The sequence below is a fragment of the Phyllosticta capitalensis genome (assembly GCF_038381095.1).
Source record: "Phyllosticta capitalensis strain CBS 128856 chromosome Unknown BKA78scaffold_4, whole genome shotgun sequence".
NCBI classification, from domain to species: domain Eukaryota; kingdom Fungi; phylum Ascomycota; class Dothideomycetes; order Botryosphaeriales; family Phyllostictaceae; genus Phyllosticta; species Phyllosticta capitalensis.
Window position 1 is genome coordinate 2227440 of NW_027117442.1, and position 23081 is coordinate 2250520.

A 23081-nucleotide genomic window follows, 5' to 3' on the forward strand; every position below is an offset into this window, starting at 1 on the left:
GTCGACTGAAGAAGAAAAATTTGTGGACTCGCATAGATGATGATTGTATGTGAGAGCAGGTGACTCAAATGTACAAAGGCGCCAGAGAGAGGTGACGCTCGGCGCTCAGATGATGCCGTCCCACATGCCAGGACCTGATCTTTGCTGGAGCAGCTGTGAAACTTCGCTGGCACAGCATGCCCTCTTCCTGCCCAAGTCTCTTTGAACAGGACGACGCACCTCCGGAACTTGGGCGAACGGGGACTGCAGCCCCTTGGCGACAAAGGCGGTGGGTGTCAAACTGTTGTTGTCAAGCAAAAACGAGGTGGCGATGCAGGAGTCGCTCATCACTGATGACGGCATTGAAGGCCTCTGCAGACCCTTTTGGCGATCCATTTCCATGGCAAGCAGCGTTTGAGCGGCCAACTGGTCCTGAGGGTTGAGAAGAGCGCGAACGTTTTGCTGCAGCGACGTGTCCGTCGTTGATCTGCATCGCTTGCGTCCCTTGGCTCCATCCTCGGGGTTGGATTGGGGCGGAAGTTCGGTGCACTGGAATGGCACAGGAGTCGGCTCCGACGTGTCGTTGATGTGGAAGCCCTCAAGGTCGGGGGACGACATGGGTTCGCTCGGAAGCATTGGTACGTACTCGGCGCTTTCCTTTTCCTTTGGTTGCACTTGGTAGGGCAACCCCGCATTGCGGCACGTCGCCAACTTTGCCAATCTGGCAGTGTCAGGCGCCCATGCTGCAGATGAGACGGAGGAGATGGAAGATGCGCGAGAGGACCGCGAAGAGCTGTCCGAAATCATGGACTCGGGAGAAGACGACGAAGAAGTCGTCGACGTCGCGAGTGAGGGTCGTCGCCCACAAACTTGATAGGCTTCCAGACCGGGGTAACGCGGAGCTGGGGCAACCTGGTCAAGAGCGCTGCGGGACATGGTATTTTGGTGGTAGGCCATGGCTGTGCACATGGAAGGACGCCTAGCTCCAGCTGCCGCGACACTCGCTGCAGGAGTGTTTGACGCAGCTGATTGAGGCGTCATTTGGGGTGTTGGAAGAGGTCCAAGTCTTGACAACAATGGCGCAGGAGGAGTAATGTCCACACTAGGCTCCATCACGTACGGCGTACCCTTTTGGCGAGGAGCCGAAGAGGGATCCATCTGCCAAGAGTCGCGCGCAAAGGATGGGGCGAACGGAGCAGCGGGTGGGGACAGCTGGCTCGGAACCCGCATGCTGGTCGGAGCTTTGCGGATAAGGTTAAAGTTGTCGAGCTCAGGAGTAAGAATCGGAATGAGCGTCTTCCAGTCGTTGTAACCGCAAGGCAGTTGAGGGGCTCCTGGAGAAGGTGGAGGGTGCGAGGGCGAGGCTCTCAGCACAATCGCCTGCCATCTTTCAAAGACGGGATCTGTGATGTGCAACTTCCAATTTACGGCCTTGAGAAATGCCATTTCGTTGGTGTTGATCTCATGGACCTTGAGGCCGGAGATTTTGCTCCAGGCCCGTGCAGAGTAATTTCTGTCCTGGAGGTACTTTGAGGCCAGAATCAGAGCGGCGAGGAACATGCGTCGGCCGCATTGCAAAGCCCTCAGCGACTGGTCCTCGGGTTGCTCCATGGTGAAATCAATCTTTGGAACATGCGCCTTGATGAGGATGAGGTAGTACAATGCGACTTGAAGGGTCGAATAGCTAGTCCGAGACCGACGCAGAGTTTCCTGGATAAAGGTTCGGAGAGGCAGCACGCCTCGGCCGGAACCTTCATTGCGGCAAGTAGGCACAGAAAGAGGCCAGATGATTTCGACCATTTGAGTTGCAGAGTCTTGAGGGGAGAAAAGTGCTCAGCGAAAGATCAAAAAATTCGTAAAAGAATGCTTACCGACTAGGCTATCAACAAACTTGACAGTGCGCTCACTCTGGCGGACCAGAGTGGGTGGCGCGCGGGTGTTGATAGAGGTGCATCTGCGCGGGTTGCGCCGAGACTCTGCAGCGAGAGCAGCGTCGACAGCGGATCGCAGGGGAGGAAGAGCGTCCTTATTTTGACAAGATCCGGTATTGTAGCGCGAGATGTTGCCGCTGGTCGCAAAAGACTCTGCCGATTGTCCGCAGGTCGTGTCTTGGAAAGAAGTTTGGGGGCGGCTCCACGAGTCGCTCGAGTCCCAACTGCCGTGGATGGAGGTTGCAGCGGAGGAAATTGAAGATTGAGAGGAAGCGGCGTCAAAGGAGAAGACGGACGAAGTAGAAGAGGAGGCAGAGGAAGAAACGGAAGACCCGTAGGGATGTGTGACGTCTTGGCCGAAGGGAAAGTCGCAACCCATGATGTAATCGGAGAACGCCTGGGTATACTAACCAAGATGCCGCAAATTAAGAGTGAGTGGAGAGGTTGCTTTTGAAGCACCTAGCCTTTGAAAGTCAAGAGGCTTTTGATGGTCGTGGAGTGACCAAAGAGTTAACCGGTAAGAAGTGCCAAAGATCACCCGCTCAGTGGTGTGATGGGTCAGCACCGGACTGATTTGGCTTTCAACCTGGAATTTGTTGTAGGGTTGCGTTCCAAAGACCGCAAAATGCTCGTGATGGTGCGCGCGGGACCAGAGGTGCCGAGAGACGCTTTCAGTCCTTGCCAGGATTTCGGAACAATTCCAGATTGAGCAGTATGTCGAAGACCGTAGAGCGGGAGTTGTGCTACGCGTTTGACGATTTAGCCTCGCAAATTAGGTTCTGTCGGAGAAGAAGCTTCGCCAACGAGTGCCCAGAAAGCGTAGGCTGCAGAAGCGTCCAGTCGCCGTCAGCAACAGAGATTACCAGAACAAGACCTTGTCCGACACTGAATCCGCGAGGAGCCTCAAGAGTGTGTTCAGCGACGCGGGTGGTTAAACCGTCGCAACTGAAGACGCCTAAGAGGAGCGGAAGCTAGTAGCGGACAGCGTTTTCGAGAACAATAATAGCCTTGGAATCTGAACCGGTGGGAATCTCTGAGTGACTGATGACGACTGGCGCTTCGTGGGACTTGGGGTACATTGTGACTTGGTTGTTGTAGTTTTGTAGGATTAGATGGCGACGGACGTCACCATGCGCAAGGTTGCCGAGAGGAACCAAGCGCGAGTTTTGAGGAGCGGAGAGGTGTTATTGGAGGTGCGGTGTCGAGGTAGACAGGTGTGGAGTCTTGCGAGTGGCGGTCGCGATCGAGTGAACGAGGCAAGGGCCAGCGGCAAGATGGAGGTTGTTGTTATTGTAGGGTAGCTGAGGAGCGGTGATTATAAGGAGCAAGGAGGGATAGGCAGTCGAGTAGGTGTGAGTCGTTGGGAAGGCGGCAGCGCAGCGGTAAGAGAGTCGGTGCGTTATGAGACAAGGCTGCTGACTGGGTAGACGGGCAAGGCCGGGAGGGAGGCAAACAGGTGGCCAGACGATGGTAGACAAGAGTGGAGAGAAGCGGTAGGAGTTGTAGGAGTTTAGAGGGCGTAGATGGTGACGGGTTTAGAAAAGTCCATGATTGCAGATGCAGCGTGCGTGGCTGTCTTTGAGGAGAAGAGTCACTGGGCGGGTGGCGGGCGCTTTTTGATGGTATGGATGGCAGCGATGAGTCTACTGCCATGGTTGCGCACGGACCATCCTGGGCTCCGCGGCGGCCGGCTGGTGCTGGGGGACGGAGTGGGAGGCACCCGGCCAGTGGGCAGTGGGTGGCAGTGGCAGTGGCCAGTCTTTGCAAGCCGATGCAACGCGATGCCATGGCAAATGCAAACCACCGACGAGTACAGTACGCTCCCTCACAGCAAAAGTCTTCCATTCTGTGCAAACAGTCTGAGGCTCTCCCCTCGTCGTCGCCCGGCCGCTGCCCAGCCCGACAGACGAGGCCTGCTAAGCCCGCTGCAACCTATACCCAAGGCAAAAAGTCATGGCATCGACGCTCTCATCGACCTTTGTTTGACGGCCAGCCGCCGTTTTCATCGCAAGCCGTCACCTGTTGTTTGTGCTTTGGCGGTGGCGGGAACATGTATGTATCATAACCTATCGGCGGTATCCACCTTGTCATCTTCGCAGCAGCTGGCGAAATTAGCCACCTTTTGACTCACTCGGAAGCCGCGCCGGCCACTGAGGAGTGCTGCATTATTTTGCTTCTGGTCGCCGTACGACCTGTTACGTTACGCTTGCGGTCGACTGGCCGGTGAGGCGAGCAGTCACGCACACGTACTCCTGCTCAAGCCGCCCCCAACAACTGTGAAAAGTCAACACGTATCTTTCTCTGTACTCTATAGAGAGGCTGAGTCGACCAAAGGCCGTCAATTGCCACTCTTAGAACTGGTGAAGGCAGCCGCCGAGAATAATCCGGCTCTCTTGGCTGACTCACCCCCCGTCGCCGTCGGTATTCGCTTTGGTCCCGAGGGAGAAGGTCGACAGGCCACCTCTTTGTCCCCATGACGCCCGTTTGCGCCGCGTCTTGCCCCAGACGTGGCCACTCGTACTCCTGCCATACTATCGCGTAACACGACCACCCACGGCCGCCAAGTCACGCGTACCGCGACGGCCTGCCGTGAGAGTACCACTGGCCACCTCACTTTACTGATCGCCTGCTTACGACGACGCCGCCCCTGCGGCCCAGCTGGACCTGTGCCTTCCAAAAACAATGCCCACTCCGTCATTAGGTACGGACACGGTGTCGTTGCTGTGGACAGGCGGTCAGGACTCGGGATTCAACATTCAGGATTCTGCTCCCGTGACCATTGGGGCCGTCCGTCCTCCTCGTCTCGACTTGAATGACGACGCTGCCTGCGCCTGGCCCTTCTTCAGCCCTCGCGCATGTGGCTGCATTCCAAAGGATCCAAGACGCACGAAACGGCTGCGCCGCTTGACCGGCCAAGCTCCGTCAGCCTCGACCTCTTGGGCTCTCGTTCCGAACTGACCGACCATCCCGTCCTTTCCTGGCGACCGACCCTTTGTGATCGGCCGAGTTGATACTTTGCAATTAGCTGCTCGGCAATCAAGACGAGTGCCGCCTTGATGTTTGGCATTCTCTACATACTGCCTGGGGCTGCGTGTGGCAAAGAAGAGTAATCGAACAACCTAATCGCTGCACAACACCATCTCGAGCGGGGAAAGCCTGTTGCTTGCAAAAGCACATGGCACCACCACTGCGACGCCGTAACTCCATGTCTGCGCGCAACTCCGTAAATCTCCTGAGATTCGAGGCATGATCGCGCCTGCCGCAGAAGGCGTCTGGAATCAGACTACTGGTTAGTTGCAGGCCAAGGACGCCCAAGGTTCGCCAGCTGCCTTCTAGAACAAGATTCGGCAAGGCGGCTGAAGGCGTGACGAGGCTTGGTGAACAAGTCGCAGTACAGATGGACTGCTGCGAAGAAGGCGATGAATTTTCAAAGCCATCGCGACGAAACCAGCTGTCCTCCTTGCTCCTTGCAGATATGTGTTTTTCCCGTCATCCCCTTTTCATTGCATCGGTGCCACGACTTTTTCCCATGCCTCGAAACGTGGTGGCAGCTAAGCTTCGGCTTGATGCCTGAGCTGGCGGGCAACCACGGCATCACAGGTAGCTCAACCCCGCACTTGCCGCACTTCGACTGCATCTCCTCCGACCAGATTCGTACGCCTATACCCAAGGGAGCAAAGGAAACAATCAACCGTTTTTTTCCAAATGTCTTGTTTTTTGGCACTGCACGGCCGACTGCTGCTGCGGCCACAACACATGGTGCGCCGCAAGGACCGCCCAATCATCATGATGCAGACCACAACAAGCCTCACACGCGCCCCAACACCGCCCTGCCGTCGACCAGGAGGTATCAGTACTCCATCATCAGGACAATCGTATTCCACCAGATCGTCGCTTTTGCAAAAACAAAGCCATGCGACAACTCCCCAACCATCCCACCTCCCGTTGGGAACTTGGGATACGCATATGCACCTGATTGAGCCCGCCGCCTTCCCCCTTGCCCCCAACGCCAAATACACTCCGGCCTCCCACACGCTACCTCAAGCCCTCTCCTTTTACGCCTCGCACCCGCTCCTCTCCCACATCTCCAACCTCGTCATCGTGCAGCCCTCCATCTACGGCACCGACAACAGCTGCACGCTGGCCGCGCTCCGCGCCCTCGGCCCCGACCGCGGCCGCGCCGTCGTGGCGCTCCCGCCCGACGCGTCCCCTGAGCTGCTGTTTGCGTGGCACGGCCTCGGCGTGCGCGCCGTGCGGCTCAACTTCAAGAGCGTGGGGCGCGAGGTCGAGGGGGATGAGCTGGCGACGGAGCTGCGCGCGGCGGCCGACGCGGTGCGCGGGTTTGGCTGGGCTGTGCAGCTGTATTTGGGCCTCGAGAGCGTGCCGTTGCTCGAGGACGTCGTGTCGCAAGATCCGCCGCTCGGCGTCAAGCTCGTCGTCGACCATTTGGGGCACCCGACGCTGCCAGACAGCAGTCAGGGGGCAAGCGGCAGCAGTCAGGGGGGCGCCACAGACCCCGACCCCTACGCCCTCCCCGGCTTCGCGAGCCTCGTCCGCTTGGTTCGCGGCAGCGCGTCGCGGCGGAGCAACACGTGGGTCAAACTGTCGGCGGCGTACCGCATCGAGCGCGACCCGGCGTTGCCCTGGGTAGGCGCCATGGCCCGCGAGCTGCTGCGCGAGGCGCCCGAGCGGGTCGTCTTTGCGACTGACTGGCCGCATACGCGCTTCGATGGCTACGATGTCGTGCCGTTTGTGGAGAAGTGTCTGGAGTGGTGTGGGGGCGATGAGGCGCTTGAGCAGAGATTGTTCAGGAGGAATGCGGAGGAGCTGTTTGATGTGAGGAGATAGATGGGGAAAAGAAGGGGGTGGGTTAGGGGGTTTGTGAAGAGGCAGAGGAAAGGTGAGGAGAGGGTTGAGAAAAGATTGCGACGGGCTGTCCTTGGAACAATCAGTTGAATGATGTGTGCTGACAGACAGATAAGACAGTCGTTTTGTAGATGGAGATTCAAGGTATAGATATCATTTCCATTGCTGGTCTTATTTGCCTGCTCCTCCTTCTCTCTAGAAGTTTGGCTTGCTCCTTGAGCACTTTGCTTTCGTAAAATTCGCGGGCATTGTACAACTGCGGCAAACCTTTTCAGAACTGGAGTCGAGGCGTCTTCAACAGCATTCAGCATCGCGCAGTGACAATTACATCATCATCATCATCATCATACCTGTCCTCCTTTCAGCACCCCAAGCCCTTAAACTCGAACTGACTGACGGCTCCCTATCCCATTACTCGCTGAGTCTTAAGCTCAGATCCATACAAGACAGAGAGATTGCCCCCCACTGGACCTCAGAGCATTATCTGTGCCGGACCACGCAAGGTGCTTGTTGCTCGCACTCGTCTCGAGCAGAGAGAGAGAGCCCCAAAGACGACCAATCAATCCGTTGGTCGGCACCGGAAGCGACGACAAATTCAGCTTTTGTTGCTATTTCTCACCACCGGTCCTCGTCCACCCCGTTGCTACGACTTGTTACATACGTTCCTAGACTGACTGCAGTCTGAGGTTCTGTCCAATGGCTCAGTCCAAGTTTATGTATTCCGAGCGACGTCTGGGTGAGTACTTATATGGAGTTAGCTTTTACTGACCCACCCACACCCCCTTTTTGTACCTTTCTGGGTCGCCAAGCCAAGCCTTCCCCAGCACTCGTCGTCATCGTTGTCGTATCAACTGTTTTCCATGGCGTCCTCGGTCCGCTGTTCTAACCCGTCTTTTTCCTGGCGACGTGGGTACGTACGCTTCCTGTGATGACAAGCAGGTGACACGACGACCGAAGGCTGGATGCGCCCGTCTCCTACCTGGAGCGACTCAACTCTTCCCATCACCGCTTTCACTTTCCATTTTTAGGGGTTTAGTCATTTGCTGTGCGAAGTGTAGAGAGTACCTAGGACTCCAATGCGAGGACTGAAGCGGCCGGTGATCATGGAGGTATGACGTTCAGGCTAGTAGTAGTCTCTTGGGTTAGATGCAGACGGGGAGAATCAAAAGCTGATTGAGAAAGTCGTTGGTTTTGCACCACCGTTTGCGCTCAGAGGAAGGGTATCATTAGGTTTCTTCGGCTGGCAGTGTCTTTGAGCTTGTTGAATCCTATTCAACCAGTTTGCAGAGCTCCTCCGTCGCAAGAGTGGTGTTCGTTGAGGGATTCGGGTCATGTCTCGATTCTGATGTCGCGATATTGTGTCGTATTGCTGGCTTCGTTCAGGAAATCTACCTCCGCAAAACACGGATGCGAAGTTCTTGATGAAGCATGAATCAGGAAGCGGACTTGATTGATTGGGCAAGCGCATAAGGCGTATTTGTGAGTTGGATCAGGACAAAGAATCTCTTCCGTATACGCTAAAATCAATGGGAAGCATATAAGTCGAGACGGTCGGCAGGGCGCAAACAGGCAAACAAGTAGATACTGTCACCTCTTTGAGAACAATAGTTGACTCGGTCAAAGCGTAGTTGTATATGTGTGCAGTGAGTGTTCCGTGTCTAGGAATAGTGTTGAACAGTTGGAATCCGTCAGATGGCTTGCTCCTGTGATGGATTTTGAAGTCCATCTTCAAAGTCTCTTGTCGTGAGTTGGGAGTAAAAGTCAAAGCTGCTGTGCCTAATGCTGCTGAGCTACTTGCAAACAGAACGCTCATGGGGTAGCGAGGTAGGCCCTTGCTGCGGCGAGTGGCTCAACCATGGAACTTCGCCGCGCTTTCAATCGCCTCTTCGGTCTCCAACTCATCGACAGGTCTGCCATGATGATGCCGCACATTTCCACTCCTTTTCTTCTTCAATTGATTGATTGACCGCCCGCCCGTTCCATTTTGTTGTCAAAAAACCCAGAAACTTCGCCCGGGCAATCCAATCCCCAAAAACGCCCTCCAAACAATCACCCATGACCCAATCCTTCCCAAAAACAATCGAGGAAGGCACGCCATGCGTCCCGCACGTGGCGCACGTGTCGATCTACTCCCGCCCGCGGCGGATCCCGACAAATCGCCGACCCGCACAAAAAATTTCACCCTCCCTTCACTTGGCGATAACTCAACAACCACCAGTCCAAAAAGGACAAAAAGAAGTGGGAATTGAGCCCAACGCGGGGGTCGAACCCGCAGCCTTGAGATATCACTGCTGGGAGTGGTAAGAGTCTCACGCTCTACCGATTGAGCTAGCCGGGCGGCTGTATTGTTGGTGGAGAGGGTGCGGCTCAAAACGTATATATTCTACAAAACGCATTGGCAGTGGAAAGAGCGCTCGATTCTATTCATTTCTGTCTAATTTGTGTGCGCATTGAATTGGCAGAACTTCAAAGACAAGGAACTGATCGAAGCGGGCCGGGGGTGCGCGGAACTAAGCCGCCCGCCCGGGCTTTGTCCCTCCAGTTCCGCACGAGAGTTGCCCGACGCCGCGAGGAAAGCGCAAACGCATGTTTTGACGAGCCAGTCCATTTCAATCGTCTTTGACAGTTCGCAAATGATCTTGGTCACAGAAGGGAGCCATCTCATGGTTTTTTTGTTTAAAAAAGATTTTGCGCGAGGACTTGTTGAAGAGAATATTCTCTTTCTCTTCGCATACTCCGCACCACTGTACAAAAGCGACAAAGCGAAACATAGACTCGAGACAGACAAGTCTCGATTGCGGTAAATTTTTACACTTAATCATGGGATTTCGCTGGATGCGTTCTAACAGCACGGAAAATAAATTGCAAAATGGCTTCTCCCTTGGTAAAAATAGACTTCTGTGTCCTTTTGAAAGGGATTCAGCAGGGAGAAGCTCCAGAACTGGGTTTGAAAACACTTGCGACAATTGCATCCATTTCCAATATGCACGCGTTCAAGAGATAATCTTTGCAGGGAATGTTTGAGTGCGCACGTGCGGTGGCCAAGAGGACGCTGTTGTCCTTTGAAATGTTGTCGGAAAGCAGCAGCGGCTTTGTTGGATTTGAAGTTGATCTAAGAACAACTCAAAGTCCTGACATTTTTCAACGAGATATCCCACCGCTCCATGTGTCAGGACAGAAATATCCAGTCAAGAAACGATAGGAAGTTCTTAGATTTAGCTTTGCTCGTATCTCTGCTCTCTTGACTCCTTCTATCAAGTTGTGAAGTAGATCTGCAGCAAAGGATTAGCAGATGCGCGCTCAGTTACACGAGAATAGTGAATGAAAAATGGCATACTATTCAAAACGGGAAGAGTCCGCTACTTGTTCCATTCACTTTGTTCGACACAAGCAATTGCATCACTCTGCATTAAACTGGAGACTACTTGACGTGCGTGTACTACAAAAGTCCCCGCATATAGATCTACATCCTCATCTGTCCCTACGAGCGGTGGGGTAACTTTTTTTGCTATTTTTGCGATTCGGCTTTGGCAGAGTGTTCTCCCGGCCAAAGGTCGCTATGTCCTAAGACCGAAAGCAAAAAGAATATCAAGTTCCTCGACTAATGTGTTCACAGACAACGCCTCAAGACAGGTTCCCAATCAATCAATGAAATTGCAAGAAATTAGAGTTGCAATTGCTTTGTTTTGCCGAGGACCAATTGGAGACCAAGGGATTCTGATACATTCACAAATACCACGAACGCCTCAATAGCTAAGAGAGCTACTACAACAAAGGATTGCATGCAGCAAAGTCTAGAACAGTGAAGACAGCGGGACTCGATGACATTGCCGCAGGGCAGCTCTCAGACCTCTATGGAATCTGCGCCTCCGCTTCTGATTCTTTCGTCAGCCACCCACAAAATTCATGCACATGTTTCGACTAATTTGGGTAGTCCTTCCGGCGCCTGATATGTTGCTCATCCAGAGCCGTGTAACTTCGTATTTGAAGAACCGACTATAGGAACATTCGTACCTTGTGCAAAGGTAGATAAGGAGGCATGCTCTTGGTTGGAGCAATGTAGGGTCGCGTGTGCCACAACTTCTCTCCAAGGCCTCGATCTTTTCACTGTCGAAAAGAGGGACGGAGCCCGCACCGATCGCATGTGGGTCGTCAAACGTCAAGACCCAAACGGGTCGGACATCACTCCAGACTCCCGAAGAAACCACAGAATGCGCATAAAGATCTGTTGAGACGTGGTACGACCAAAGCAACATGTTCACCAACACACCACGTCCAATGGTGGCGGCCACGGCTTGTTCAGAGACGGCTCCAGGCTCCGAGGTGCCGCCCACCCATCGTGGCCTTTTGATTTGAAGCCACGCAAAACCTAATGCAGGCGCAGACACATGCGGGCGACGGCAGGGCCTGATTAAAACACGCGAGCGGAAGCGCCACCGCTGCCCTGAAAACAAATCAGTGAGGCTCCCAAACCGATGGATTGCCACGCGGAAACAGCCATGAGACTGGGGTCCATCTGGCGGTCGACCAGGTAGACGGATTAGGCAAAGAAATGGCGGTGTGCAGTGGAGCCTGCCCAAAACTCATGTCTGCAGTTTGGTCCTTGAAGATGAGCAGAGTCGCGTAACCCTCTCAAGATTGTCGCGCTTGCAGAGCGACAAGTCACATCGCGGCCGGCTACGTACAGACGGTTCCTAGCTCTTGCAGAAGGCAATCAAAAGATCGAGTCCTTCAGTTTGACGGAGAATGGCGAACGGCCAACGTGGCTGCCCGGGGTCCCACGACGGTGCATCATTCGACTGGTCGTAGGGATGCAGAGAGGCTGTTGGTCTCGCTGACAACGGCCATGACGAGAAGAAGCCACGGCGAGGGCGCAGGAGGCGCTTGCCGCAGATGGACGTATCGGGAAGTGGGGACTGGTGGTACAATTTGCAGCAAATGTGCCTGTGCCTGTAACCGTCAGGAGCTGTGCGTCTCGTCTCAGACCAGAATCGTCGTGATTCAACAACGTCAGTCTGCGGACATCAGTCACACAAGACGCGTTGTTGTAGTGGTTCACGTAGTGTGCAAAAGTGCGGAGGAGCGGCGTCTCTGAGATCGAGTCGGAGAAAAGCGGCAGGCCACGACGCATTGGACAGATGGCGCGCGAGGGCGGAAGCGCAGAGGTGCCGAAAGGGGACGATGAGGTTGTACAGACGGCGGAAGCGCGCAGAATAAGAGGAGTAGGTGCACGGCCGCTCTGGACCCTGGCTGCCTCCTTGCAGCCTCAACCTCCTGCTTCCCTTGCTCCACCATCTCCATCCGCACCACACCTCTTCCTCAGTTCGGCTCGACCGTGCCGCGCTCGTTAGACCTCGTATCGCCTGCTCATCCACCGCTCGGCGCATTCATCTCGCTATCGCAAAACGCTGACAGGCTCCATCTCCAGGAAAAAGAAACCACTGTGACCCGAAAATAATTGACAGCCAGGGGCCTCATTAACAATAACCTACTTCTCAACTCGATCAGCAGCGCGGAGCCAGCTCCCGGGCGAATGAGATGCTTTTGACAGAAGTTGCCGACGTCCAACCGCCCAGAGGAAGATTTTCCGTTACCCAGTTGCAGCATGCAATCTGAAGCTGCGGCGGTACCTGTAGCTTTTCTTGCAGTGACTTGCATAGGTCATCAGGTTGCACAAGAAAACGAACCCTGAATGGCGTTTCTGAGGGCGCCGACGTTGCCTGGGGGCTATGGAGACTCCCTATCATTTTCGAGCCTGACCAATGTCGTCTTTGTGGATGTAGCCAACGCGTATCCTCGACACGGAAGGCTCCCCACCATTCAAAGCTCTGCTAGTCGCGCCCAGGACGGTGGGCTCCTCCAGGATCCAGATCTGCATATGAAACGGACGTATTTAGGGCCTTCTCCAGCCTCCCGTCCTCCAGACCTCTTCTTACTTTGAAGCTCTGCAAGTTGGTTCTGAACCCCAATTGATCTCATCTTTGTCCTAACTTTTTGAAGTCTCTTTCACATTTGTTCTTGATCGAGTTCCTTTTCATGGCAAACATGGTCGGTGGACTGCCTGATTACCTTGTCGACCCGGATGCGGTGCTCAAAGATCAGAATGTCAAGTGGAGGTATGGGCGTGCGCCAGACTACAGCAAGACTCGCAAGGTCTTTGCGGAGAGTAAGTCGATTTTCTCGTTATCCCCCAGCAGAGATCGTTCCATCTGGATTAGCAAGCACCTGTATATCAGCGTGCATGTTGTGTTGCACGAGGGTCTCTCTGAAACCTGGGGACGGGAAGACGACCGTTACGGAGATTTGTCCGATTCTTGTCGATGCATCCAAGATCCTTTTGACAGGGCACTAACCAATTGAATAGCGAAGCGAATGTCCCATTCTCCCGGTAGCCTTCACCAGCTTGTCGAAAATCTAGTCAAGAACTGGGAAGTGGAGGCGTCTTTCAAGACCGACCTTGCAGATTGGAGAACGATTGACCGCCCAAACTACACCTTTGCAATCAATGGCGGGCCCCCTCAAAGTGGAGAGCACATGCTGAACGTCGGAACTTACAATGCCATCATTGCACCCAACGAGTATTACAGCCCGGAGAACTCGGACTTTGCTTCCAGTCACAAGACTTTCAAGAGAATGATGCCTCATTTTGCCTGGGAGGTGCTTGAGGTTTACAGCGGACCGCCTCAAGTTGCCTTTCGATGGCGCCACTGGGGTGTCATGAAGAATGACTATGTTGGCTTCAACGAGTGAGTTGATTTGCGGCTTTGTCGCCCAAGTATTGACATTGAACAGCAAAGGCGAGAAGGTGACGGCCAAAGCTCACGGTGGTCCCATCGACATCCAAGGCGTTACTGTGGCCAAAGTCGACGACAAGGTCCGGCTGCAGCGAGTCGAGACTTGGTTTGATCCCATGGACATGTTCCGCCAAATCGCTCCCCAAGGTATCGTCAACAAGGAGCCTGTAGCAAAGAAGGTCAGTCCGTCTTCGACACCTCTGTCCACGCAAACGGCATCGTCTGAAGCCCTTCCCCAGGATATGCCAATGGATCTTCCCCATCGCCCAAACAATGGACGCTCGACATCAAGTAGTTCCGAGTCGAGCGAACTGCCCGACGTGGCCAAGCACTTTCGCAACATCTTTACCGGCGCGCAGGGACGGACTGGCTGCCCCTTCATCTCACGCCAAATGTCTGATCCGTCGGTCCCCACGATCGTCAAACCGGATGATGAGCAAGAACCAGGAGATGAGCAGTGGCATGATGCTGTGGACACGGGCTCTGGCGCTGCAAAACCGCAAGACGCTGCCACGACGACCAATGCCTCTGTCGAAGTCGCGCAATCCGTCAGTTCTGAAGCCAGTGGAAGCAACTGGACGGCAGATACACCGCCCGAATCGTCGTCTGAGGACCAAACGTCACGCAGGCCCAGCGATGATAATGGCTGCCGGTCTACTCACAGCAAGGAGGCTGCCGTCGTCGTTGTCTATCCGAAATCCGAGGACATGAAGCAAGTTGTCCACCCGCTGCCTGGCCAGGGAGTCGTCGCTGCTCCAGATAGCGAAGAAACAAAAAAGGCGCACGAGGAGATGAGCAGGATTACTGAAAATGAGTGCCCGGAGCTGATGAATCGGGAGTAGTGATTGAGATTGCTTTGCGCTGTTGGTTCAAAATTTGGATGAGGAAGCGAACTCGTTTGATGTTCAAGAAAGATTGGTATGATGTACTGTATATTTCTGTCAGGATCCATCTTCATTTTCTCCGATGGTCCGCCTGCCCTCGCTAGATATGGGAACGAAGCTGGATACTTACCACGCGTGCGCCTTCCTTGTGCAACTCATTGTCGATTCGTATGTCAGTATACTTGCGGATGTTTCAACAATTTTCAGGCAAGTCTAGTAATCAGCAAGTCAATCCGATGCCTATGTCTCAAGAGTCCGCCGGGCCTCGATCAGTGAATCACATTACGACCAATATCAGCACCGATGAAAGGAGAACTTTTTCATTCCAGCGAGGATCAATCGCAACTTTGAGGTTGACCACACCATGCTGACTCGAAGTGTAGATGCCTTTTCGCAACGAACGAATGAGAAAAGCAACAAGAAAATAAAAGTATTGAAAAAGCCAATGCAACCTGATGTGTCCGAAGTTCCGACCGATTTGGATTGATGCTGAGAGCCCGAACTTTGGAGGGAAGAAGGAGGGGCGAGAAGGATGAACGAGCTTTCATGTCCAAACCATCAAATGCCAAAAAAATCCAAAGCTTTTTGTAGGGCAATGAAGGGCGGAAAAAGGCGAGCCCAGTCGCAGCCCAGACCGCAGTCCCTCCGATGCCATGGGGCAAGTAAAATTTGTTGCAAGAAGACTGCAGTAATTTTTGTAGACCGAAATCAATGTAGTCCTCGGCTTTTGATGTAGCACTTCTTCGGATAAATGCCGCAAAGATTGTTGTGGCCATTGATTACCTCTGGAGGTCGATATATGTTCTGTAATTTGAATGGGGCAAGTCGTGCTCTGTGGAAGTGCACCTTCAAGAAAACTCCAGAAAGAGGCTTTCGAACTTTCAATGTATAGCTGCAGTCCCGCAGTCATAGATGTTGTGAGTCTGGATTCTCTTGGGCCACAGTCACGCGGAGCGCAATGACCCTTGGTTGTTTGGAGAGCTGAATGCATTTCCGGACTACACAATACTGCGACGGCCCGAGCGCATCTTTGGCGGCAGGTTGTTGACTGAAGGGCGGACTGTCTTAAGCCATGTACTGATTCGCGAGTCTCCGTCCCACTGGTAGCATGGTTTGAGATAATCCACGACCGCAAGATATTCAGAGGACTCAAGTTGGGTAATGATCCACAACATGTTTGCTTCGATGTCTTTGGCGAGCTTTGGGTCGAGGCAGAAAGGGTGACCAGGAGGAAAACTACCGAAACGCTTCTTGATCCCTTGAAACAGCCACTGACAATGCTGCAATTCGTCTTTCACCATGCCTCGATTCCAGTATGGACGGATGTTCCAAATCGGGCTGAGGGTCGGAGTGCAACAGAGAAATACGGCCATTTTCTCATCTTCAGGGGAAAGCTTCTCGGAATCCGCCTCTGCGTGGTCAGAGACGTCGCAAGAATCATCATCGTCGCCGCTGTCTTCACCTTCATCAGAGCCTGTGTCAGACTCCTCGACTTCGTCAGTGTCATTGTCAAATTGGGCGGAGAACTCGTCATTCGAGTCGTTCGAGTCGCTGTCAATCTTCGGCGCTAGCTCTTTTCTGTTCCTCTTCCACAACCGGCCATGCGGCGGCATAGGCGATGCTTCTCGCTTGGCCGCTCTCGTCATCATGTCGTCTCCGTTGTCCGCGGTGAAGTCCTCCACTGGCTTCGTGTCACACGACCAAGAAAGGCGGAGCTTGCCGTGACGAAGGTTACGCCTGGAGCAGTGATGAGGAATGCAAGACTTCTGTCGTGGGCAATTAGCCTCGTCGTTGTCTGTTGGTGAAGTGAAGTGGTGAGAGATGTCTCTGTTCAGCGCCGATGCATGCGCTCAGCTCGATTGATGCGCAAGCAACACTTTGCGTGCATATGCGCAGGGCTCGGCGAGTAATCAAGTGAGGTTGTTGGGCGAGGAAAGGTAGAGAGGAGGTGGTGGTGAGTTGAAGATGGGTGGTGTTGAAGAGTGGGGAAGCCTTGAGGTGGTTTTATCCACCACGCCTACCCACTCGTCCAGCCACTGCAGGCACGCAGCATCGCACCTTCCTCCTCTACGAACCTCCCCTCATCGTGCTGCCAAAATGTCGACAAGAAAATGATTTGGACATCTTGGTGGGCCCAGAGAATGGTAGGCAGCATTCATAAATCAAAATCTTAGCCCCTTCTTTCACGTACGACCATAGCACGTGGAGAATTCGGAACCCCGTCCGCTCTTCCATAGACAAGCCACGTTGCGGCCGATTAGTAGTTGCGTGGGTGACCAGCAGCGAATCCCGGCTGTTGTACGTTTTGCATTTTTTGTTGTTTTGTGGGTCCTGTGTGACTAGGTAAGGAGAGGCGCCGTGGTGCAGCCGGGGGAAGGCACCACCGACAGCTTTGCCCAAACGAATGTCGAGTCTGACAGAGAAGCAACAGCGCTCATGAGAGGAGAGATACTCAAAGACAATGGAACTCTTTTACACTTCAAGTCATACCAAACGAGTGAATGCTCCACGAGCTTTTTGTTCCGCAATCATTACCACAACCCATAACCCCTCCCCCTCCTCACCATCGCAATCCTTCTCACAAAAACACACGAAATACTCACCAACCTACCTACATGAACCTCTACTCCATTCCCCCACGTCTGCCAAACCCCCAATCTCTGTTCCACACGCCCCTCTTCACCTTCTTCACCGTCCCGCTGCTCAGCTTCCGCATGCCAACAATGTCGGGCTGGCTCCACAGGTAGTTGACGGTGCTCTTGAAGTAACCCTACAAGCGTTGTTAGACACTAGATGTCAGATGTAGGCCCGGTGGAAAAGTTTTGGGGTTCTTACCGCATTTCCACTGGCACTGATCCATGCGCAGCCAGGAGTGGCATCGCATTGAGCCATCAGATTGGCGTTCCACAGGGTGCGATCGACATTGGCCCAGCGAGGGTTTGCGGCCATGTCGTTACCCTGTGCATATGGTCAGTAACGAGTTCGAGCAGTAGGCAAAAAGGGACAAAGGGCACGACGAACCGCAGCATCGAGACCACACTGAATCAAGAAAGTTCCACCGGTAACAGGAACCGTGTAGACAGTGTTGTTCGCCGACGGACAAACCGGACCAGTGGTAGGGGCAGCCGAGTACGACGTCGCCGCCGCAGAGGTGGTGGTGGAGCTGGTACTGCTCGACGAGCTGCTGCTACTGCTGGGTAGCGAAGTACCACCAGAGATCTTGCGCGCACCCCTGATGTTCTGGTTGACGTTGGGCGCCATGATGGTGTTCTTCATGTAGCAGGGGCTCGGGTCACCGGGAGGATTGGGCAAGACGAAGCTGACTTGGATGCATTGCGCTGTGGCCTCGCAGTATTCGATGCATTGGTTGAGCGAGTTGGCTGTCTTCATGCCCAGGTCGCCGCCGATGCGGTCCCATGTGCACTCGACGATCCAGACTGAGCCATCTGTCGCCGTGTAGGTCGTTCCGTTTCCGTTGGGACAGAGGAGGGTCGGTGCGGCGGCAGCAGACGTGGTGGACGAAGAACTGCTGCTGCTGCTGCTTGAAACTGCTGTCGTGAGTGACAAACCGCCGCTTCCAACGCTGACTGATGGGACGGAGACGCTCAGGGAAGAGCTTGGCGATACGTTGATCACGGAGATGCTCGACGAAGCAGCGCTTGAAGAAGCCGCAACAGAGACGCTCGGTACCGAGACAGCAGGTACCAAAACACTTGGAACGGAAACACTGGCACTCGGGCTGCTCGAGGAGGGGCTTGGAAGAGATACAGGAGGGACCGACACACTCGGAACCGAAACACTGAGACTCGACGAAGAAACGCCCGCAGATGATGCGATTGAAGCGCTTGGGATCGAGACCGAAGGTACAGAGAGACTCGGAACCGAGATGCTTGCGCTCGAGCTGCTCGCAGAGGATGCGACAGAAACGCCAGGAACCGAAACCGTTGGCACCGAAGGGCTTGGAATCGAGATACTGGTGGGCTGCGTAATCGTCGTAGCAAAGGGCGAGTTTCCAGACAAAGACGGCGCAAGACTCGGGAAGCCGACTGTGAGCGAGGGACTTGTCGGGAGCGGTTGCAACGTGAGTTGATTGCCGGCGTAGTAATTGGTCGAAGATTGTGTGATGAGATTGGCGAAGGTCGGATTGATGCCCGTTAGTGACGAGAAGATCGACACAATTGCCGGCTCATACAGCGTAGCGCCGCAGATTGGACTGCTTGGAGGATAGACGGTCTTGGTGAACGTATCGATGATGGTCTCGCTGACCGTGTCACGCGGGATATTGACGACGGCTGTCTTTGTCAAAGCAGGCTGTGTTCCCATGCGGGTGACAGTCGACGAGATGTTCAAGAAGACGGTGGGATTGTTGGCTGTAACAGTGGTCCAAATTGTGTTCCTGGACAACGAAGTTACCGTGTCGACCATTGTTGACAAAGCCTGGACGTATGTCGTTCCATCAGGGATGATGGAGGTCGAAAATACGGATCCGCAGTAAGGAACGGACCAGACAGTCGGAGCAACTCGTTTCTCCAGCATTCGCTTGCTTGGCGGGGGTGTAGGTGTTGGATCCGCTGCGATGCTACCAGTTGGCTGAAGCATAAGACGGGGCGAGATGCACTCAGAAGACACTGTGGAAGTAGAGGTACTCCGCACGGTGACAGTCTTATCATCATTCACCAAAAACGAGGACACAGTCACGGCAGGACTGGTGACAATAACGGTCGTGAGGCCGACCTTCGTCACTGTCGACTGCGAGGTCGGTGTCACCGTTGTTTTGCCGGTAAAGTCGATGACGGTAGTCTCAGCTGCAGACCAAGTCAGACGAGTCAAGTCAGGGAATGATCAGGAACTTACTTGAAGTCGAACTGACCCACCTGGTCGTTGTAGAAGTGACAGTGGTGTACTGAACAGTCTGCGTGTGTGCCTGGACGTAGGAGACGGCGGTCGTAAAACGGCCGCCCTCGTTCGTTCCATAAAGACGAAGTGTGACTGGCCCGGCCGCTATAGTGCTCTGAGCAATCCGGAAGCTAAAGGGAACAGTGCCGGTGAACCCTCGCTCGATTGTCGCCGGGGCCATTGCGCTCACATAGCGTGTCAAGCCTGCAGTGTCGACGTACGTAGCCATGACAGTGTATATGCCACCGCCATTGCAACTGGGCTGAGAACCATCTTGGATAAGGTTCGCGAGCAGTCTTTCCGAAGCAAACGGATCCTGTTGAAAAATTAGAGCTTCGAAGATAAACTGTCGAACCAACACTTACAGAGTTGCAAGTACCGCCTCCAGGAGCAAAGGCAAAATTGATACAAGCCTGAGCCGAGACTGCTGTCGCCTGAAGCGCGGCGACGGCGAAACTGATAGCCGATTTCTTCGAGAACATGGCGAAAAGTGAGAAGATGGCTCCTGAGCCGACCAAGCACGCTGTTTGAGCGAAACAGAGAGATCTGGAGAGACTTAAAACTGCATCTTATTCGAAGGCATCCCATTGACTGACCATTCCCCCACAGCTCCAGGCAAAAGCCATCCAAAGCCACATCCAGTCTGGCGGTATCAATTCCATAGTTGGTGATGCTCTGGAGGGGGTACATCAATATTGAGCGATTGTTCTGATGGAAATGGCCTCAGTGGCGATCAGCAGTGCTAAAGTTTGTGAAACTGTTTGCGGTATACTCTGGTCCGGGTTGGAAGATGGTTCCTGGCTGTTGAATGAGAATATGGGATGCGGGGGATATTGTGAATATGGTGGAAACCAAACAAACAAATTGACGGCAGGAATTGGCGAAATCCAGGATTGATCAATGGAATCCAGCAAAGAACGATGCGATGGGACGAATCTGGACCCTCTCCAGCGGCTGGTCCATGATACAGTCGAGATCTGGGGGCTTATCGAATGGCTGCAATTTAGCAGCCTCAACTCCCTCTTCCAGTCAAAATACCACGATAGAGCATCATGTGTGCGATCGAGAAAACGGTCAAGAGTCTTCGGTCACTGAACGTGAGTCTTCATCTAGTCTTTGTTAGCCAGCATGCTGGCCAGGGACCAACAAAGAGGACCACCCCGATGATGCGTAGTGGCAGTCCCAGTGAGGAACACTATCCTTGATGATCCTAGCGACTAGAAAGCATGCGAACACCGCGACCCGGGTTAGTCGTGCGTTGTTTGTGGAACATCTGTCGGCTCAGGATGAAAGATCGTGGAGCCTAAATCTGATCCGTCGTAGACAAAGGCACTCATGACGTCGAGGTAGAGAGCATCACCACAAAGAAGACGGATGCGGAGACAACAACCAGCGAAAACCGCCCGGTCGAAAGCTGCAATTTGAAGTCTCGCCGGCTTTCTAGAAAGAGGCATTCAATTTGCAGGTGGGAACCGTGCTACACCAGGCCTCGTAAGACAAAAGCCATTCCGATGGGTATCGCGCTCTCTACTCCTTGTACGTGATAGTCTTTAGTCTCAAAAACTCTTCAATGCCCCATGAACCGTTGAAGCGGCCCCAACCGCTGCTCTTCATGCCACCATGGGGAAGAGTTGCCTCATCATGGATGGACATGCTGTTGATATGAACGGCACTGCAAACAGAGCAAGTCAGCTTCAAGTCTCCAACTGGTGTCGAATTTGCTTACCCAGATTCAATCTTCTTTGCGACCCTAAAAGCCCTCGCCAGATCCTTCGTAAAGACCGCAGACGTGAGCCCGTACGCCGTGTCATTTGCAATAATCAAGGCGTCCTCTTCGCTGTGGACCTCGATGAGACTGACGGTTGGCCCGAAGCTCTCTTCGTGATAGAGGTCCATTTCGGGCTTTACACCCTCCACAACAATTGGACGCATGCGAGTTTGCGAGATCGTGCCGGTCTCCGGGTGTAGCTCTTCCTTTTTGTGGTCGCCGTGCAAGACACTTGCACCGCCAGCCACAGCGTTGTCGATAAGGCGCCTGTTCTTCTCGACTGTCGGACTTTGTACCAAAACTGGCGCGGGAGCATGATTGGGGAAAACTTTGGCGAGAGCGGATTGAAGGGCCGGCTTGAAGGCCGGAAGGATATCCTTGTGGACAAGAATACGCTCTGTGCTCATGCAGACTTGGCCACCATGCAAGAAAGATCCGAGGGCACATTGGAACGCCGCGAGCTCGACGTCTGCATCATCAAGGACTATGGCCGATGCCTTGCCGCCGAGCTCCATGAGGCAGGGCTTCAGCGCCTTGCCAGCTGTAGAGGCGATTATAGAGCCAATCGCCGTGCTGCCGGTAAAGTTGATCTTCTTGACAGCTGGTGAGTTGATGAGCTGGTTGGTGGCAGCTGGAGATTCCTGGCGAGTCGTGTAAAGCACGTTCAAGACACCGGCAGGCAGGCCAGCGTCCGCGAAGACACGCCCGATAGAAAAGAACGCCCGAGGACTGAGCTCGGAGCCCTTGAGGATGCAGGTGTTGCCAGCGGCAATGGCATAGAGAACCGACCGGAACCCGAGGATATAAGGAGCATTCCAAGGCGCAATTCCCAAAACGACTCCATATGGCTCTTTCAAAACCAGCGCGCTGGTTCCCTCGTCCTGGCAAATTGGAACATGACCCATGATGTTGCTACATCTTCCCGCCACGTCCCTTAGGAGCTCGGCCGCAGTAAAGATGTTGAAACCAGTAAATGGATCTGTTCCTCCCGTCTCATCTGCCATATATCCCTTCAACTCATCCTCCCGTTGTTGTAGCAAGTCCGCGGCCTTCATGAGAATCGTTCGCCGTTGGACAGGTTTGCTCTTGGCCCACACAGGAAAAGCAGCGGCAGCGGCAGAAAGCGCAGAGTCGACATGGGCACTGGTGGCAGAGGAGCTCTTCCAGAGGACATTGTGCGATGCGGGCGAGGTGACGTCGAAGGTAGTGCCCGAGATAACTTCTTCGCCGTTGATGAGCAGCGGGACCGTGTAGTGCGTTCCGTTTTCCGCGACCATGGTGGCAAAGTCTGGTACTTTCTGGACAGCTTGAGTTGAAAAAGCAATGGCTCCAGCGTCTTTCCGCTGGACTACCTATTTATCAGGGCCATGGGCAGCGTGCGGCGGCCCAGGGTTCGCGCTCCCGGACATCGGATGCCTGTTGCAGCGAGTAATGATGGGATGTGGGGTGCTGAAGGACAGCCGAGTTTGAGACCAAGCCGCCGATGGACCAAAGAGGACCAGCCATTTTGCCGTTGCAAAGGTGATGCTCGATGATGGGTGGGGAGCGCCACAGTGTGCTGGGGCTGATTGGAAAGTTGTTCGGTGCATCCTTCGCTGTGGCTCCGTGCATCCCATCTACCCCACATCCCGGTGCTCCTGCTTTCTTGCTGCTCCACCTGCATGATCGATTTGGGTCAGACGCTGGACCTTACATGCTTCGGGCGAGAGACACGGCTGATGTTGGGTGTCGCTGTTGGCTTCAAAATGATCATGGTAGCGTTGTTGGTCCACGCTTGAACCCCACCAAGAACTTTTCATGGCCAGACCCTAGCCCACCTCTACCAACGCCATGGCATTATTTGTCAGCCCTGCCAATTTGTTATCGTGCGGAAATTCTCCGTCTATCGTCCTTTTGCATTGCATCACGTTGGCCCGCAATAGAGATGTCAAATCCGTGCGAGCAGGGATAATTGAAGGCGGCT

At 54.0% G+C, this 23081-nt stretch overlaps 9 protein-coding genes and 1 non-coding gene across 10 annotated transcripts; 4 read left to right on the forward strand and 6 right to left on the reverse strand.

The window, feature by feature from the left end:
• Positions 1–24: 24 nt before the first annotated feature.
• On the reverse strand, positions 25–2456 carry BKA78DRAFT_122620 (uncharacterized protein). The gene is made up of 2 exons (XM_066882458.1): positions 1851–2456; positions 25–1793 (listed from the first exon to the last, which is right to left on the reverse strand). Exons 1-2 carry the CDS (start codon positions 2287–2289, stop codon positions 106–108), a joined length of 2127 nt encoding a protein of 708 aa, XP_066745745.1. The 5' UTR covers positions 2290–2456; the 3' UTR covers positions 25–105.
• A 1108-nt stretch (positions 2457–3564) lies between these two features.
• Positions 3565–3978, forward strand: BKA78DRAFT_312358 (uncharacterized protein; the record flags this gene model as incomplete). The annotated part of the gene is made up of 1 exon (XM_066888293.1): positions 3565–3978. Exon 1 carries the CDS (start codon positions 3682–3684, stop codon positions 3973–3975), a length of 294 nt encoding a protein of 97 aa, XP_066745746.1. The 5' UTR covers positions 3565–3681.
• Positions 3979–5876: 1898 nt separating this feature from the next.
• BKA78DRAFT_249692 (uncharacterized protein) lies at positions 5877–6758 on the forward strand (the record flags this gene model as incomplete). Its single annotated transcript, XM_066884499.1, has 1 exon — positions 5877–6758. One exon carries the CDS (start codon positions 5877–5879, stop codon positions 6756–6758), a length of 882 nt encoding a protein of 293 aa, XP_066745747.1.
• Positions 6759–8265: 1507 nt separating this feature from the next.
• Positions 8266–8589, reverse strand: BKA78DRAFT_294917 (uncharacterized protein; the record flags this gene model as incomplete). Its single annotated transcript, XM_066886414.1, has 1 exon — positions 8266–8589. The coding sequence occupies one exon, from the start codon at positions 8587–8589 to the stop codon at positions 8266–8268; it is 324 nt and encodes a 107-aa protein (XP_066745748.1).
• Positions 8394–9177, forward strand: BKA78DRAFT_312363 (uncharacterized protein). Its single transcript, XM_066888294.1, has one exon. It carries the CDS (start codon positions 8832–8834, stop codon positions 9078–9080), a length of 249 nt encoding a protein of 82 aa, XP_066745749.1. The 5' UTR covers positions 8394–8831; the 3' UTR covers positions 9081–9177.
• Positions 9025–9114, reverse strand: BKA78DRAFT_t86. Its single transcript has one exon. It is a non-coding gene; the product is annotated as a tRNA-Lys (tRNA).
• Positions 9178–12821: 3644 nt separating the features above from the next.
• Positions 12822–13752, forward strand: BKA78DRAFT_249059 (uncharacterized protein; the record flags this gene model as incomplete). The annotated part of the gene is made up of 3 exons (XM_066884438.1): positions 12822–12942; positions 13141–13522; positions 13569–13752. Coding segments are annotated over 3 exons (687 nt in total), but the record flags the coding sequence as incomplete, so codon positions are not given.
• A 1700-nt stretch (positions 13753–15452) lies between these two features.
• On the reverse strand, positions 15453–16100 carry BKA78DRAFT_294919 (uncharacterized protein; the record flags this gene model as incomplete). Its single annotated transcript, XM_066886415.1, has 1 exon — positions 15453–16100. The coding sequence occupies one exon, from the start codon at positions 16098–16100 to the stop codon at positions 15453–15455; it is 648 nt and encodes a 215-aa protein (XP_066745751.1).
• A 678-nt stretch (positions 16101–16778) lies between these two features.
• Positions 16779–19066, reverse strand: BKA78DRAFT_312374 (uncharacterized protein). The gene is made up of 3 exons (XM_066888295.1): positions 17476–19066; positions 17290–17412; positions 16779–17224 (listed from the first exon to the last, which is right to left on the reverse strand). Exons 1-3 carry the CDS (start codon positions 19051–19053, stop codon positions 17078–17080), a joined length of 1848 nt encoding a protein of 615 aa, XP_066745752.1. The 5' UTR covers positions 19054–19066; the 3' UTR covers positions 16779–17077.
• A 1609-nt stretch (positions 19067–20675) lies between these two features.
• On the reverse strand, positions 20676–22564 carry BKA78DRAFT_122794 (salicylaldehyde dehydrogenase). Its single transcript, XM_066882459.1, has 2 exons — positions 21077–22564; positions 20676–21022 (listed from the first exon to the last, which is right to left on the reverse strand). The coding sequence occupies exons 1-2, from the start codon at positions 22393–22395 to the stop codon at positions 20878–20880; spliced, it is 1464 nt and encodes a 487-aa protein (XP_066745753.1). The 5' UTR covers positions 22396–22564; the 3' UTR covers positions 20676–20877.
• Positions 22565–23081: the final 517 nt, after the last annotated feature.

Excerpts from the sequence above, each read along its gene's own strand:
- BKA78DRAFT_122620 (XM_066882458.1), bottom strand. The coding sequence starts at position 2,289 with ATGGGTTGCGACTTTCCCTTCGGCCAAGACGTCACACATCCCTACGGG. Across the intron at positions 1,794-1,850 it reads GTTTGTTGATAGCCTAGTCG|ACTCTGCAACTCAAATGGTC; the intron begins GTAAGCATTCTT and ends TCTCCCCTCAAG.
- BKA78DRAFT_312363 (XM_066888294.1), top strand. The coding sequence starts at position 8,832 with ATGACCCAATCCTTCCCAAAAACAATCGAGGAAGGCACGCCATGCGTC.
- BKA78DRAFT_312374 (XM_066888295.1), bottom strand. The coding sequence starts at position 19,053 with ATGCTTCAGCCAACTGGTAGCATCGCAGCGGATCCAACACCTACACCC. Across the intron at positions 17,413-17,475 it reads AGTGTGGTCTCGATGCTGCG|GGTAACGACATGGCCGCAAA; the intron begins GTTCGTCGTGCC and ends CCATATGCACAG. Across the intron at positions 17,225-17,289 it reads TCAGTGCCAGTGGAAATGCG|GGTTACTTCAAGAGCACCGT; the intron begins GTAAGAACCCCA and ends CAACGCTTGTAG.
- BKA78DRAFT_122794 (XM_066882459.1), bottom strand. The coding sequence starts at position 22,395 with ATGGTCGCGGAAAACGGAACGCACTACACGGTCCCGCTGCTCATCAAC. Across the intron at positions 21,023-21,076 it reads GCAAAGAAGATTGAATCTGG|TGCCGTTCATATCAACAGCA; the intron begins GTAAGCAAATTC and ends CTCTGTTTGCAG.